Genomic DNA, 17,500 nt, shown 5'->3' on the forward strand with positions numbered 1-17,500 from the left:
GTCAATCAGCATTGCCTCCTTCCCATCTGTTTTTTTTTGTTTCTCACTACATCTGACACATCCACTGTTTCTGAGTCACTTGCATAATTCACCAAATAAAAGGAAAAGGAAAAAATAACAAATGTATGTGTATGGCTGATGCCATTTGTTGAAACTCTCAGTGTGATGATGAAACACATCTCTGAACAAAGTCTAAAGTTAATGTAGTACATTTCATCCTGGTCCACCTAAGGTTAATAAATATTGGCTTATATAGCTACCCCAACACAGCAATCATATATTGGTATTCCTGGTCTATGACATCAGGTCCAATATTTTATCATTTTCTGTATGTTACATTTTCAAACAATTTAGCTTGAAAGTAAATTTAAAAGATCATGGGAAACAACTACAATCTATCATGAAATTATATATATATATATATATATATATATATATATATATATATATATATATATATATATATATATATATATATATATATATATATATTAATATGAAGGCCTCAGAAAGAGAAGAACTCACTCGAATTTAAAAAATGCAAAAATTGTGATTGAAGTTTTTCCTTTGCAATACACTGCCAACTAAAGATATAAATACCAGATGTTTTATCAAAAGGCTTTATTAATTTTTCTGTGTGTATGGGGATATTGCCTGCATCAGTGTCTGATAAAGAATTTGTTCTCACTGCCTTCCATCAACTAGATACAAGATCTAGTAGGCTCGTCTGCATCTTGCAGATGATGAGCCATTATCACTTGGACATTATTGCTGTTTTATTACTACTGCAAATTCTGTAATGTTATGCAAAACATAGCCATGTGGCTTCTATGGACACACCACAGTAACAATGATGGCTAGCAACACAAAGAATGTAAAATGAAGTATGGGGAATGGCTGATGACCTGCCTTTCACTCACTCTCCACTGGCTGTGCTAAGAGGCATCTACATAACTCATAGCTGGCTCACAAGCCTCCTGGGAAATTGTGTCCTTCTCTTGCCAAAGTTTACTCGCTAATGCATGTCAGACCATAAACAAAGAAATATGAAAAGTTTACTGGAATCTCTGACTGTGTGTTCTGAGGAACGTTTGTGTATCTGGCTTCAGGAAGAATACTATCTCTGATATATAAATAGTACCAGTAATTCCATGACAGAAGTACACACACTGCTTTTTTTTTCTGAGGCCTTTATATATACATACAAGACTACAAAAATGTAAACACAGCAATCATATAAAAATAGAGTCTAAGCACAAATTACACTGACATACCTTATATGGTTATATAAATAGTTTGGTGGGAATCAGCATTATATTACGTACAATATGCTGAGGTATGTGTGGGTATCAATGACGGTGCAGTACTGGTAATTATATCAACACCTATTACAGCCATACTTTTTTCATTCCGCTTCCTCTAATGGTTATGAATCATTTTAAGGTATCTTCCCAATACTTGTCTTGACAATAGCGGAACGGCCTGTATGATTCTGTTCACTGGCAAGTTACATCCTCTCAGTTTCAAGCCTTAAGAATTTCTTCTTTACTTTGTGAATAAGATGTGAGGATGCTAATGATAATTTTCTATAAATACAATGTGTATATATATATATATATATATATATATATATATATATATATATATATATATATATATATATATATATATATATATATATATATATATATATATATATATATATATATATATATATATATATATATATATATATATATATATATATATATATATATATATATATATATATATATATATATATATATATATATATATATATATATATATATATATATATATATATATATATATATATATATATATATATATATATATATATATATATATATATATATATATATATATATATATATATATATATATATATATATATATATATATATATATATATATATATATATATATATATATATATATATATATATATATATATATATATATATATATATATATATATATATATATATATATATATATATATATATATATATATATATATATATATATATATATATATATATATATATATATATATATATATATATATATATATATATATATATATATATATATATATATATATATATATATATATATACACACACACACACACACACACACACACAGTGAAGACTCAATACTTGAATGTCTTAAAGTCAAACTCTTCAATACTTGAACCCAAAAGTTCGACATAATACTAAAAAAAATATCTAGTACTGTACTTGAACGGCCGCAAATGTGATTATCCGGTACTGATACCAATAATACCGGTATCATTGAAGCTAAAATACCAGTATTCAAGAATACTGGTTACCGGTGCACATTCCAAGACTCTTGCCACTGTCTTGTGGTTGAAAGAACAATAACAATATTCTTCTGTGTTCTTTGTGTGGTTTTTTACAATAGCACCAATGAGGCTTATTAGTGGTGAAAATAAGGAATCTAATGAGAGTGCAAGTGCCCTCCGATAGAGAATTCACAAGAATCATACTAAGTTACCAGGCATTTTATATGGATGGTGACTTGTCCTCTGATGAATAGCCTCCCTTCTCCTCCTCACCCATCTCCTCTCCTCTTCTACGTTATCCATCACCAGCCTTCACTTACATTACGTACACATCAAAATTATAAAAAACACATTGGAACTTTTGTGAACTTTAGGTTCTGCTAAGGTTAGAACGAATTACCTGACTTATAGGTATCGGTAGCTGAACTTTTTGATACTCAAAACAGCCATTTTGAATGAATTAAGTTCAAGTATTGAATCTCCACTTTATATATATATATATATATATATATATATATATATATATATATATATATATATATATATATATATATATATATATATATATATATATATATATATATATATATATATATATATATATATATATATATATATATATATATATATATATATATATATATATATATATATATATATATATATATATATATATATATATATATATATATATATATATATATATATATATATATATATATATATATATATATATATATATATATATATATAGTGGTACCTTGAGTTACAAGTTTAATTAATTTCGTGACAGAGTTTGTATCTCAATTTGCTCATAACTCCAATAAATTTTTCCATTGAGATTGAATTAAAAAACCAATAATCCATTCCAGCCTCCCTAAAAACACCACACCTCTTTTGTGAGTTTTTAGGTAAGTAAAAAGTGTCTATAAATAACAAATATTGTATAAAAATATAAAAGAGAATGTAAATAAATAAACTGGTTTTATAAATCATGTCCACCTTAGGGATAAAACGACTTTGGCCAACAGAAGATGCTGGTGGAGGTGGAGGGTAGAGGAAGTTGGTGCCAAGTGAAAGAGACCCTTTCATTTCGTGCTTTTACAATAATCTTCATCCACCATAAATTCTTTCACTTAATCTCTGAGCTTAACTTACTCATTATACTCTAAATGCTACACTTTATTGCTAAGCTTCATTGATATAATATTCTTCTTACTTCACACTTTGCTTATGCTTTTCTACAATTCCATCATTTAATTCAATGGACATTATCGTTTTTTTCCTTAGCACTGCTCTTTGGACTCACTTTCTTAGCACTCATCCTCAGATTAAAGAAATTTGGCTAAATAACAACACAAAAAACATGAAGCACTAGCCCAACAACTAAAAATACTTCCACATTAGAAAAAAAAAAAAAAAAAGACAAGTGAATTAAATGTGTCAGAGATGGCATGCTGGCATTCACTATGACAACAAGCAGTGGCATACCCAGAGCCAACTCATAACTCAAATTTTGGCTTGTGAGTCAAAGTAAAGAAATTAACCAAGCAATGACTTGTATGTTGGATTATTCATATGCCAGGGTGCTTGAAATTATATATATATATATATATATATATATATATATATATATATATATATATATATATATATATATATATATATATATATATATATATATATATATATATATATATATATATATATATATATATATATATATATATATATATATATATATATATATATATATATATATATATATATATATATATATATATATATATATATATATATATATATATATATATATATATCCATTATTCTGGGGTTATGAAAACCATGGGTGATTGTATGAGAAATTAAAGCCAGAAAATAACATATAGGCATTATTTTACTTTCTGGTTATGACTTATTTTGAGGATTCATTGCCCTTAGCAAGAGAGAGAGAGAGAGAGAGAGAGAGAGAGAGAGAGAGAGAGAGAGAGAGAGAGAGAGAGAGAGAGAGAGAGAGAGAGAGAGAGAGAGAGAGAGAGAGAGAGAGAGAGAGAGAGAGAGAGAGAGGTTACAAGGACAAAAAATATACTTATGAATGGAATGAATAAGAAATCGAAGAAGATAAGAAATAGTGTTATCTTTCTTTCCCTATGATACATACCTGATATGAAAATGAAATGAACACTCAAATATGTGTAGTAGATGAGTTTTTTTATAAGATATAAGGAACCCTGTGTGATTGGGGCCAACATACCAGTATAGTAGTTTTGAGATATTTAAGGTTATCTTGGAGCAATTGTACCACACAAAAAAGGCATAATCATAAATTTCTACATACCAATAGAAAGCTTATGAAAAGAAAAAAATTCCATATGGGATTCCCTGAAAAAAAAAGTTTCCCTAGTTATTACTAGATTGCTGCCCTAATTGGACCATTGGCAACTGGTGCTATGAATATGCCATGGTATAACTTTTAGCCAAAAGTAATCACAATAAATTTTTTATTACTTTTTTTTTCCAAAAATGTAAAAAAATTTTGAGATTTGTGGGTTTTTATTATCTTATGAGTGTAATAAAGGCATTATTCATTGACATTATCATAGTTGGTTACATTATCTAACACTGGATGTATAAATAGCTGATGTGGGTGGTGCTGGATGGAGAGATGATGTTAATAATAAAAAAACTTTAAAGAAACCAAAATATGACAAGCGTGTGTACACAACACAGACTGAGACACATGGCTGCCACACATCACTGACTGGTCAAAAGAAAGGGTGTGGTATCCCAGCAGCACTCTCATTGGCTTCCTACATGCATTAGTTGAACCCTCTTGCCTGCTAAAACCTGATGCACTTAGCTGTTTCTAGCTGCTTGCTACGCACCTAAATTAGCAACGCTCAACCTTGTGTCTATAAGGATTCAGTAAGAGTTGGCCTTGAAGGAAACACATAAAAACACAATTTCGGTGGTGGTAACATATTGGCCCCTATTGCATGGGGGTCTTCATATGCAATGCTGCTGTCAGGATGAGAAGGAAAGAAATGTATGAGAATTTTGGCACATGTGAAGAGGATAAAAGGAAGAGATGTGGAGTGGTAGCATGGTCTCACCGTGACATGGTGAGGCAGTTTGGAGTCATAGTAATAACAAATGAGAATGAGTTTATGAAGTGTGTACATGAATGAAACTAAGGAAGAAAATATGGAAGAGAGGCAACCAGTAAAATGTATAAATAGAAGACTACTACTGGAGGGGTAGGTGTGACAGATGAGTTCTTGATGCCAGAATGTTGGAAAGCCAGACTGAGGGAAGGTGGGGGACTTCATTACCATGGCGTCCCATTAAAGAGGATAGCTGCATTATGACAGAGCATGCGAGATATAAATAAATAATTAGATTTTTATTTCAAAAAGTTTGCCTTAAACAGGAAGCACTACCTGCACTCTCTCTAGTATAGAATAAATCTATATACTGTAATGGTCCAATAATTAATGTTTGTAAAACTGGTACACTTCCAAAAATCCTCATGTAACATACTTCTGCTTTTTCATCACTAATAGTTTCTATAGTGTTAAACGTTTTCCAGTACAGTTAAATATTCATTATTATCCCATTAAATGGTCTGGTGGTATTAGTTAAAAGTAAATAGAACCTATCTTTCATAAAGTAAAAAGTTAAAATGCATATCAATACACCATCTACTAATTTTTGGTAATAATCTAGCACTTGAGGGTCTTAGAAGCTGCAAGGTTGGGCTAGCCACAATACAGCTTCATTTGGTCCTTAATCTCATCCATTGTTGTTTCCCCAAATTTCTCTTCCTGTTCCTTCATCATTTTAAATATTGCTGCCAGCTGCTGGGACTGGATTCTGAAAAGTAAAGAGTACATTATGTTAGCATTGCTAAACATTGGTTTGTTTCTTTAATGCTACTCACTAATATTTTCTCCCACTCATTCTTGTTACCTCTTAAATCGTCTTTTCTCCTATTTTCTAATGTTCATGTTTTTTACCTACGTGTTCTATGATTCACATTCTATAATGTTATTATTCTTTTATATTGTTTTACCAAACTCTCTTCATGGAGAACATTTACTATAAATAAAGAACATCCTCAGTAAATAAATAACATTCATAAACTCCACACAGTGAGTAAATGCATAACAAAACATATATGATGCATAACAAAACTTTCATGAAAAGATGGCAACTTATTACAAATCATGAAAACACCACAGCAAGCTACAAAATTCCCATGACGCAAATGAGTGAATCTATCAAAACAATACAAAAAGAAGCACTGTACTGGTATGGTAACTAAGCATGAACTTTTGATGGTGTTCAAGCAGTGGTAAGCAACACATACTCACTCCCTCTCAGTGGCTCTCTGCTCATCACTCATCTCTGTTTCAATGGACTTTTCCAAGGAGCGCTGCTGAGCCCTCTTCACTTGTCCTGGCAGGTGTTGGCTGTACTCCATCACTTTGTCCACATCCTGAAGGCACCATATACATCATCATCAGTATCATCATTGAAACCCACAGTAACATCACCATTAAATTAGGAATTGTTCTGTGTTTGAGCCACTTCTTGCTAAGAATTCCCTACAGAGGATGACCATTGTGTGTCTGTATTTGTACTCAATCATGCTCCTCATTCTTGCATACTCAATCTTCTCTCTCTCTCTCTCTCATATTCCAACTTCTTCCATGAGCTTATTATCTCATACTTCCAGCATCAGTTCTGCCTAGCTTGATGATACCTTTTCTTGTCACCTCATCATATTCACTATTCTCACCTTTAAAATTTCAGGTTACACTGTATATAGTACTTGCCAATGATAAGCAATATAATCAATATTAAATATGACGAAAAACCTGCTTGAGTGTTAGCTTATCCCTATTCTAAGTGGTCTCATACTATTTTCTTGTCTTATATATTTTTAAGATGATGACCCTACATTTATCAATGTTATTCACCTGGCATATAATTTTATTGGAATCAAGAAATTCAGGTAAAGAACCCACAAAATAATATATATATATATATATATATATATATATATATATATATATATATATATATATATATATATATATATATATATATATATATACATATGATAGAGAGAGAGAGAGAGAGAGAGAGAGAGAGAGAGAGAGAGAGAGAGAGAGAGAGAGAGAGAGAGAGAGAGAGAGAGAGAGAGAGAGAGAGAGAGAGAGAGAGAGAGAGAGAGAGAGAGAGATTTTGTGAAGAAAACAGGTACAGTAGTACTAATACAAATGTTGATTAAAATACTCCAAGTAATGTAGTGCAGATATCAGTCATTTTAAACCAAAAATAGAATAAAGACTGCAGGTATAGAGAATCAGCTAAATATACATACTGTTTTATCATGGTCTAAATCCTCTGTCTTCTCTACTGTGTCCTTTTTGGCACATTCCCCATGAGGTTTCTTGGGCTGGGTATGGCAGGACTGAGGGTAATGTTGGCGAGATTTGCTCAATATCCAGCTGACCACCACCACCACCAAGGACAGGCACACTGATGCCACAAAGATCAGTGAAGTGTTGTTCCACAGCACCTGACAGGTCTCAAGCCATGCCTTGAGGAAAGAAATGGAAAATTACAAATGATATGTATATAATCATCATTTTCTAATTCTACTCTTCTTTTCCTACTAAACTGATAAGAGAAAAAAGATTAAAACAACATAATACAAAAGACATTATGATCACAAATAATCTTAGGCACAGCATTCTTTTGTTAATAAAGAAAGCAATCAATCTGTTACTAGATGACATAATCTGCATCTCATATGTATCCACTTGGAATTAAAGTAGCATTAGAAAGCAGACCGATCTTGATCTAAATGTAACCCTGTGATGCAAACCTAACCCAACCCTGTTGGGTGGGTAACCAACTTTTATAAGGCAATTAACTCTAATATAACAGCATAACATGATAATTATTCTTCAGTTAAGCTTGCTATGTCATGGCACGCTATGGAGAGCATGTAATTTCTAGCTTCTCATTCTTCGACTATTTTCAATTCAGGTTCTCACCCTAGACTTTAACAGTTAAGCTGACAATGACAAATGTATTGAAATAATTACTCAGCTTGAGTGTCTTACTCTTACTAAAAACAAGTCACACTGACTCACTGTTGGAAATTAAAGTACTTCATCCACAGTCTTTTAAAGCAGAATCACCTAAAAATATGTAATGGCTAGTGTAAGGCATATGCATCCACCCATGCTGTTTACTATCTATGTAATCAAAACTATTTTCATAGGAATTTTTAGAGCTTCCTGGAAATTATTAGCTAGAAATGCCTGAGGAAAGGTGGTCTACACTGACTGTCAACACCTAGCATATCCTATAATTTTTCAAAATAGCTAAGATTCTCAATCAAATTGCTTACTGGCACACTAAGATTACATCTTGGACTTTCACAGAGCACCAAACCTGCAGTCAAGTGTTGTGCAGGTCTCCTAAGAGGCACATTTAAGAACATATAATTACCTAGGAAAATTAAGCAGCACACTTTGGTGAGAGTTGTGGTGCACAGCTTGGAAATCATTAGTCTAGGAAAAATCCAGTATGTATACATACTTCACTTGGTGATTGATGTGTTTAAGGTGCACTGGTTAGGTAGATATATTTCTATATTCTGATTTAGCTATTCTGTATTTTGCGTGCATCATTAGTACGTTCGTCCCATCTCGTAAATGCTAGATACTTGTCCTGCTAGACTAGAGACGCATCTGTTTCTAGTTGCCATGTACAGTAAATCATGTAATATACTTCTGAATCCTGAGAGGTACGAAAACTACTAACATTAATTTTAAGCCATTTAAATAAAATACACCTCAATCACTAACTAAAATATTTAAATGTGTAAGTAATTTTCTGTGTCACTAACTTCAACACCACTACCACACCTTATGATGCCCCCTGTGCGCGACACCTCAGATCTTCCTTGGGTGGCGTGATGTTGGCAAGTGTGTGCTGAGACTCTCTGTGTGTGATTAACTCTGGTGATTTACATGGTGATCAAACTGGTGAAAGACTTTAGGCAGTGTCTTTTCCTTTTAGTGACCTGCCTTCATTCACCGTGTACGTAAGATTGTACAAACTAATAATTTAATACACTTAAGCCACAACACAGAATATACTTATCCATAAACCAAAAACTAATATAAATTATATGCAACTCGATCACAAACGCTGCTGCTCATGAAGTACTACATCTGGCACTCAATACCTGCCAGATCACCTGTGGAACTTCTGCCTGTCTTCAGCCTGCCAGTGAGTCATTGCCCCTGTCTTCACCTGGTGGCTCAACAGGTATATGTTATTGGTGTCAGTAAATATTACAGCCGTGCAAGTAACATGTGTAAAGGGGCTAGTTTTTCTCTTTTTTATGTAAGAGAGAGAACTGCCAAGGGCAAAAAAATATATTTAACAAAAAAGGCCCACTGGAATTGCAGTCCCCGAATCTAATTTCTATGGTTAGATTACTCTCATGGTGCTTAAACCTAACTACCTATTTCTACAAGTTGCCTACTCTTCAGAAATGGTTACCATAATATTGAAATATCTTCACAGTTTGGCACCAAAAAAAAATAGTTTTTACAATAGTTTTATACATTGTGTCAATAATTACAGGTGTGGCAAGAACCAGTTTTTGCTATGGGCAATGTGGGTGATCGCCCAGGGCTCAATCTATCTAGCAGCATACAAGCACCCTCAATGAAAAAAAAAATGCTCAGGAAATAAAAAAATCGCTGGTTTTCTAGTTTTTTTTTTTTTTTTTACATTACAAGGGCACTGGCCAAGGGCAAACAAAGTGTTGGAAAAAAAAATCCTGCTGGTTGCCAGGCCCTGTTAAGAGGAAAGTAGAAAGAGAAAACAAAAAATCTAAAAGGAGGGTCCAGTTAACGTAAGAGGTGTCTTGACACTCCTCTTTGAAAGAGTTTAAGTCATAGGCAGGTGGAAATACAGACACAGGTAGAGAGTTCCAGAGTTTACCAGTGTAGGGAATGAAGGAGTGAAGATACTGGTTAACTCTTGCATTAGGAAGATGGACAGAATAGGGATGAGAAGAAGTAGAGAGTCTTGTGCAGCGAGGCCGCAGGAGGGGGAAGGCATGCAGTTAGCAAGTTCAGAAGAGCAGACAGCATGAAAACAGCGGTAGAAGACAGATAAAGATGCAACATTGCGGCGGTGACTTAAAGAATCAAGACAGTCAGTTAGAGGAGAAGAGTTGATAAGACGAAAAGCTTTAGATTCCACCTTGTTTAGTAAAGCTGTGTGTGGATCCCCCAGACATGAGAGCCATACTCCATACACGGGCGGATAAGGCCCTTGTACAGAGCAAGCAGCTGGGAGGGAGAGAAAATGGACGAAGACGCCATAGGACACCTAACTTCTTGGAAGCTGATTTAGCAAGAGTAGAGATGTGAAATTTCCAGTTTAGATTTTTAGTGAAGGATAGACCGAGTGTGTTTAATGTAGAGGAGAGGGAAGTTGAGTGTTATTGAAGAAGAGAGGATAGTTGTCTGGAAGGTTATGTCGAGTAGATAGTTGTAGAAATTGAGTTTTTGAGGCATTGAACAAAACCAGGTTTTCTCTGCCCCAATCAGAAACAAGTGAAAGATCAGAAGTTAGGCGTCCTATAGCATCTCGCCTTGAGTCATTTAATTGTTGTTGGGTTGGGCGTCTGTTGAACGCTGTTGAATAATGCAGGTGGTATCATCAGCATAGGAGTGGATAGGGCATTGAGTCAGATTTAGGAGATCATTGATGAATAATAGAAAGAGAGTGGGTGATAGGACAGAACCCTGTGGAACACCACTGTTGATAGTTTTAGGAAGAACAGTGACCGTCTACTACAGCAGCAATAGAACGATCGGAAAGGAAACTGGAGATGAAGGTACAGAGAGAAGGATAGAATCCGTAGGAGGGTAGTTTAGAAATTAAAGATTTGTGCCAGACTCTATCGAAGGCTTTCGATATGTCAAGGCCGACAGCAAAGGTTTCACCGAAGTCCCTAAAAGAGGATGACCAAGATTCAGTTAGGAAAGTAAGAAGATCACCAGTAGATCTGCCTTTACGGAAACCATACTGGCAATCAGAGAGAAGGTTGTGAGCTGATAGATGCCTCATTATCTTCCTATTAAGGATAGACTCAAAGGCTTTAGAAAGGCAGGAAATCAAAGCTATAGGGCGGTAGTTAGAAGGATTGGAGTGGTCACCTTTTTTAGGGACAGGTTGAATGTGAGCAAACTTCCAGCAAGAAGGATAAATAGAAGTAGAGAGACACAGATGAAAGAGTTTGACCAGGCAGTGAGCGAGTTCGGAAGCACAGTTTTTGAGAACAACAGGAGGGACTCCATCCGGACCGTAAGCCTTCCGAGAATCAAGGCCAGAGAGGGCCAGGAAAACGTCTTTATAAAGAATTTTAATTTTAGGGATGAAGTAGTCAGAGGGTGGAGGAGTAGGAGGAATATGCCCAGAATCATCCAAAGTTGAGTTGGTAGCAAAGGTTTGAGCGAAGAGTTCAGCTTTAGAAAAGAAGAGACAGCTGTAGAGCCATCTGGATGAAGTAAAGGAGGGAAAGACGAAGAAGTAAAGTTGTTAGAGATATTATTGGCTAGATGCCAGAAATCTCGAGAGGAGTTAGAATTGGAAAGACTTTGACATTTTCTATTGATGAAAGAGTTTTTAGTAAGTTGGAGAATAGATTTGGCATGATTACGGGCAGAAATATATAGGGCATGAGTTTCAGCAGTTGGATGGCTACGGAACCGTTTGTGAGCCGCCTCTATCATTGACAGCACGAGAACAAGCAGAGTTAAACCAAGGCTTTTTAGCTTTAGGGTTAGAGAAAGTATGAGGAATGTATAGCTCCATGCCAGAGATAATCACCTCTGTTATGCGCTCGGCACAAAGAGAAGGATCTCTGACATGAAAACAATAATCATCCCAAGGAAATCAGAATAGTACTGCCTTAGTTCCTCCCACTTAGCAGAGTTAAAATGCCAGAAGCACCTCCGCTTAGGCGGGTCCTGAGGCTGCACTGGAGTGATAGAACAGGTAACGGAAATTAGATTGTGGTCGGAGGAGCCCAACGGAGAGGAAAGTTTAACAGAGTAAGCAGAAGGGTTGGAGGTTAGGAAAAGATCAAGAATGTTGGGCGTGTCTCCAAGGCGGTCAGGAATACGGGTAGGGAACTGCACTAGCTGCTCTAGGTCATGAAGGATAGCAAAGTTGAAGGTTTGTTCACCAGGTTGGTCAGTGAAAGAAGATGAAAGCCAAAGCTGGTGGTGAACATTGAAATCCCCTAAAATGGAGATCTCAGCAAAAGGAAAGTGAGATAAGATGTGCTCCACCTTGGAAGTCAAATAGTCAAAGAATTTTACATAGTCAGAGGAATTAGGTGAGAGGTATACAGCACAGATGAATTTAGTTAGAGAGTGACATTGAAGTCTTAGCCAGATGGTAGAAAATTCTGAAGATTCAAGATTGTGGGCACGAGAGCAAGCTTGGAAGCAAAGACTAACTTTACAAGGATGAAAATAAACTTTTCACTGTCTGCAGGTTGCAATGCAATCTTTGTGAATATAACGAGGGATGTAGTTCTGTATTGTACCAAAGGTCTATTGAAAACTGCATTTATTCAACAAATACTATAGCGTGATGAATGCACCGCTGCTCATCCGACTCCACTCAGCCCGTTAAGCAATAATGACCGACTTTAAGTGGTTGTTGTTGTTTTTTCGGGCTTCGACGATCCCACAGATCCTATGAGCCCTGGTGGCGGATCTTTAAGTGGTTTAACTTAGATGGGTAACCTCCTGTAAAGCAGCATTTGACATTAAGTAAAATATATGACATGCACGACGATAACGACGGAGTACCGTAGAATAATCCTGATGTTACAGTTTCTACAAAGGAAAGAACGAAGGGCTATGTTAGGATTGTATAAAGATTGCAAAAATTAATGATAAATAGTAAAAAAAAAAATGAATAAATAAACAAATAATAATAAAAAAAAAAAAAGAAAAAGAGCGTAATATCGCGGTCATATGACGCCAAATGGAAAGAGCACCAAAAGTCACTGAATGCTCCAGCAACAGGTTAGCCATCAAAGAAAGCTGATAACTTATTTGAGATTGCCTTCGTATCTGCTGGCAGCTACAGTGACAAGCTAGCCATCAAAGAATTAAGGTTGTCTGATGCCTCGTATCTGCAAGCAGCTTCAGCTTTTTCATCCCATCCCTTTATGGTTTTGTGTTAATGAATTGATATTTTTGAAGGATTACCCTTAGTCTTACTGATATGTATGCAAAGAAGTTTTCGGTTAGGTTTTCTACAATATTCTTGTTTTAGTCTATGAATTACTTGTTCTGCAATCTAACTTGGCCAGCACCTCGTCATAGAGAGTGACTTTGTTGTGGCCACCTTCTATGATAGCTGGCCTGTCGCTAGAAGGTTCAGCCATGCAGACCGTTCAGTGCTCGTTGGCTCCGTGGACTAAACTAGTACTCCCGATCCCTTCGGCGCCATGACCGCGATGTTGCAGCGAATTCCTCTCCCCAGTACTTACTTTTCCTTAGTCACTCAATCAATTAATCAAGTCTTGGACAACAATCAAGGAAACATGATTACTAGCACCTCAGTGGGCATTCTTTATATATATATATATATATATATATATATATATATATATATATATATATATATATATATATATATATAAATAAAATCTTCCTTACTAATTATTTGCTACTTTTCTTTCACCCACTACACCCGCTCTCTGTTATATCTGTTGGAAGCGACTGTTGCGCTTCTCAGAGACACACAAATGCCTTGACACCTCCCTCAACTTTTTCTACATTAACTTCTGCAACATTCGCGGTCTTAGATTTAATTTTCAATCTGTGGAACACCACCTCTCCTCTACTAAACCTCATTTTTTTTTTCCTCACCGAAACATAGCTGTCTGAGGCAACTGACAGTTGCCTCCTACTTTCTCTATTCTCATTTTCATTCCAAAGCTGGATGTTGCGTCTATGTACGCAACGACTTAACTTGCTCTCGTGCCCACGCTCTTGAGTCTTCCGAATTTTCCACCATCTGGCTACGACTTAACAGTCACTCTCAAACTAAATTCATCTGTGCTGTTTATCTCTCCCCTAACTCTTCTGACTATAAATTTCTTCGACTACTTAACTTCTAAAGTGGACCACATTCTGTCCCTCTACCCTTTCGCTGAGATTTCCATTCTTGGAGATTTCAATGTTCACCACCAGCTTTGGCTTTCCTCTCCTTCACTGACCACCCTGGTGAACTAGCCTTCAACTTTGCTATCCTCCATGACCTAGAGCAACTGGTGCAACACCCTACTCGTATTCCTGACCGTCTTGGAGACACGCCCAACATTCTTGATCTCTTCCTCACCTCTAACCCTTCTGCTTATGCTGTCACCCTTTCATCTCCGTTGGGCTCCTCCGATCACAATCTCATTTCTGTATCTTGTCCTATTTTTCCAATCCTCCGCAGGATCCCCAAAGCGAAGGTGCCTCTGGCGTTTTGCCTCTGCCAGTTGGGGGACCTGAGGAGGTATTATGCTGATTTTCCTGGAATGATTATTGCTTCCGTGTCAGAGACCCATCTCTTTGTGCTGAACGCATAACAGAGGTGTTAGTATCTGGCATGGAGGCGTACATTCCTCATTCTTTTCTCAACCTAAACCTTCTAAACCTTGGTTTAACTCAGCCTGTTCTCGTGCTATACATGATAGAGAGGTTGCCCACAAAAGGTACTTGAGCCTTCCATCTCCTGAATCTCATGCACTTTATATCTCTGCCCGGAATCATGCCAAGTCTGTTCTTCAACTTGCCAAACACTCTTTCATAAATAGGAAATGTCAAAATCTTTCAAACTCAAACTCTCCTCGTGACTTCTGGCATCTAGCCAAAAACATCTCAAATAACTTCACTTCTTCATCTTTCCTCCTTTATTTCATCCTGATGGCACCACTGCCATCTCTTCTGTCTCTAAAGCTGAACTCTTTTCTCAAACCTTTGCTCACAACTCCACCTTGGACGATTCTGGGCTTGTCCTCCTCTCCTCCTCCCTCTGACTATTTCATGTCTACAATCAAAATTCTTCGTAATGATGTTTTCCATGCCCTTGCTGGCCTAAACCCTCGGAAGGCTTATGGACCTGATGGGGTCCCTCCTATTGTTCTCAAAAACTGTGCTTCTGTGCTTGCACCTTGCCTGGCCAAACTCTTCCAACTTTGTCTATCGACTTCTACCTTTCCTTCCTGCTGGAAGTTCGCCTACATTCAGCCTGTTCCTAAAAGGGTGACCGTTCTAACCCCTCAAACTACCGTCCTATAGCTTTAATCTCTTGCTTGTCTAAAGTTTTTGAATCTATCCTGAATAGGAAGATTCTCAAACATCTGTCACTTCACAATCTTCTGTCTGATCGCCAGTATGGCTTCCGTCAAGGTCGCTCTACTGGTGATCTTCTGGCTTTCCTTACTGAGTCTTGGTCATCCTCTTTTAGAGATTTCGGTGAAACTTTTGCTGTTGCGTTAGACATATCAAAAGCTTTTGATAGAGTCTGGCATAAAGCTTTGATTTCAAAACTGCCCTCTTACGGCTTCTATCCTTCTCTCTGCAACTTTATCTCAAGTTTCCTTTCCGACCGCTCTATTGCTGCTGTGGTAGACGGCTACTGTTCTTCTCCTAAACCTATTAATAGTGGTGTTCCTCAGGGTTCTGTCCTGTCACCCACTCTCTTTCTATTATTCATTAATGACCTTCTTAACCAAACTTCTTGCCCTATCCACTCCTACGCTGATGATACCACCCTACATCTTTCCACGTTCTTTCAGAGACGTCCAACCCTTCAGGAAATCAACAGATCACGCGGGACGCCACGGAACGCCTGACTTCCGATCTTTCTAAGATTTCCGATTGGGGCAGAGAAAATCTAGTAGTTTTCAATGCCTCAAAACTCAATTCCTCCATCTATCAACTCGACACAACCTTCCAGACAACTATCCCTCTTCTTCAATGACACTCAACTGTCTCCTCTTCCACAATGAATATCCTCGGTCTGTCCTTTGCTCATAATCTTAACTGGAAACTTCACATCTCATCTCTTGCTAAAACAGCTTCTATGAAATTAGGTGTTCTGAGGCGTCTCCGACAGTTTTTCTCGCCCTCCAACTGCTTACTCTGTATAAGGGCCTTATCCGTCCCTGTATGGAGTACTCTTCGCATGTTTGGGGGTTCCAGTCACACAGCTTTGCTTGATAGGGTGGAATCGAAAGCTCTTCGTCTCATCAACTCCCCTCCTCTGACTAACTGTCTTCAGTCTCTTTCTCACCCCCGAAATGTTGCATCCCTTTCTATATTTTATCGCTATTTTCATGGTAACTGTTCTACTGATCTTGCTAACTGCATGCCTCCCCTCCTCCTGCGGCCACGCTGCACAAGGCTTTCTTCTTCCTCTCATCCTTATTCTGTCCAACTCTCTAATGCAAGATTTAACCTGTACGCTCAGTCATTCATCCCTTTCACTGGTTAACTCTGGAACTCCCTCCCTGGATCTGTATTTCCGAATTCCTACAACTTGTCTTCTTTTAAGAGCGAGGTATCGAGGCATTTGGTCCCCTAATTCTGGCTGACGGTTTTGGCACTTTTTGAACTCTTTGGAGAGCCAGCGCTCAAGTGGGCCTTTTTCTAACTTTCTTTTTTTTGCCCTTGGCTGGCCCTCTTCCCTACGTAAAAAAAAAAAAAAAAAAAGAAGGCTTAATGTTAATAGCTAGAGAATTATTCACTTTAGGATAAGACAGAGTGAAAAATGTAACAAGCGTGAGGTGCTTATTGCAACAACTAAAAACATGACATTTGCTTTCATTTCACACAGGGCTCAGGTTTCGTTTATAGAAGACTATCAGATGTGCACAAGATGCTTTAGATCAAGAGTGGTACAGTGGTACCGACAACTACAAAAGAGCACAAGTCTATTGTTTGGGAGCAGCAGTCTGTATACACTGCATCCATAGGAAAAAGTCCTGCAGAGGAACATGCGTCACATACTCAGAGGAATATGAAAGCACACACATAATATTGTCGAAAG

General features: G+C 36.5%; 1 protein-coding gene across 1 annotated transcript; it reads right to left on the reverse strand.

The window, feature by feature from the left end:
• Window positions 1-4,863: 4,863 nt before the first annotated feature.
• On the reverse strand, window positions 4,864-13,841 carry LOC123518765. Its single transcript, XM_045279767.1, has 5 exons — window positions 13,742-13,841; window positions 8,757-8,857; window positions 7,719-7,937; window positions 6,703-6,827; window positions 4,864-6,202 (listed from the first exon to the last, which is right to left on the reverse strand). Exons 1-5 carry the CDS (start codon window positions 13,839-13,841, stop codon window positions 6,088-6,090), a joined length of 660 nt encoding a protein of 219 aa, XP_045135702.1. The 3' UTR covers window positions 4,864-6,087.
• Window positions 13,842-17,500: the final 3,659 nt, after the last annotated feature.

This window comes from Portunus trituberculatus, chromosome 44, assembly GCF_017591435.1.
Source record: "Portunus trituberculatus isolate SZX2019 chromosome 44, ASM1759143v1, whole genome shotgun sequence".
Lineage (NCBI taxonomy): Eukaryota > Metazoa > Arthropoda > Malacostraca > Decapoda > Portunidae > Portunus > Portunus trituberculatus.

Bases quoted from the DNA above. Each gene is read 5' to 3' on its own strand.
- LOC123518765 (XM_045279767.1), bottom strand. From the start codon at position 13,841: ATGGCTGAACCTTCTAGCGACAGGCCAGCTATCATAGAAGGTGGCCAC. The intron at 7,938-8,756 runs GTAAGCAATTTG...TCTTTCCTCAAG, and splicing joins GATGTAATCTTAGTGTGCCA to GCATGGCTTGAGACCTGTCA. The intron at 6,828-7,718 runs GTATGTATATTT...TGGTGCCTTCAG, and splicing joins ATTTAGACCATGATAAAACA to GATGTGGACAAAGTGATGGA.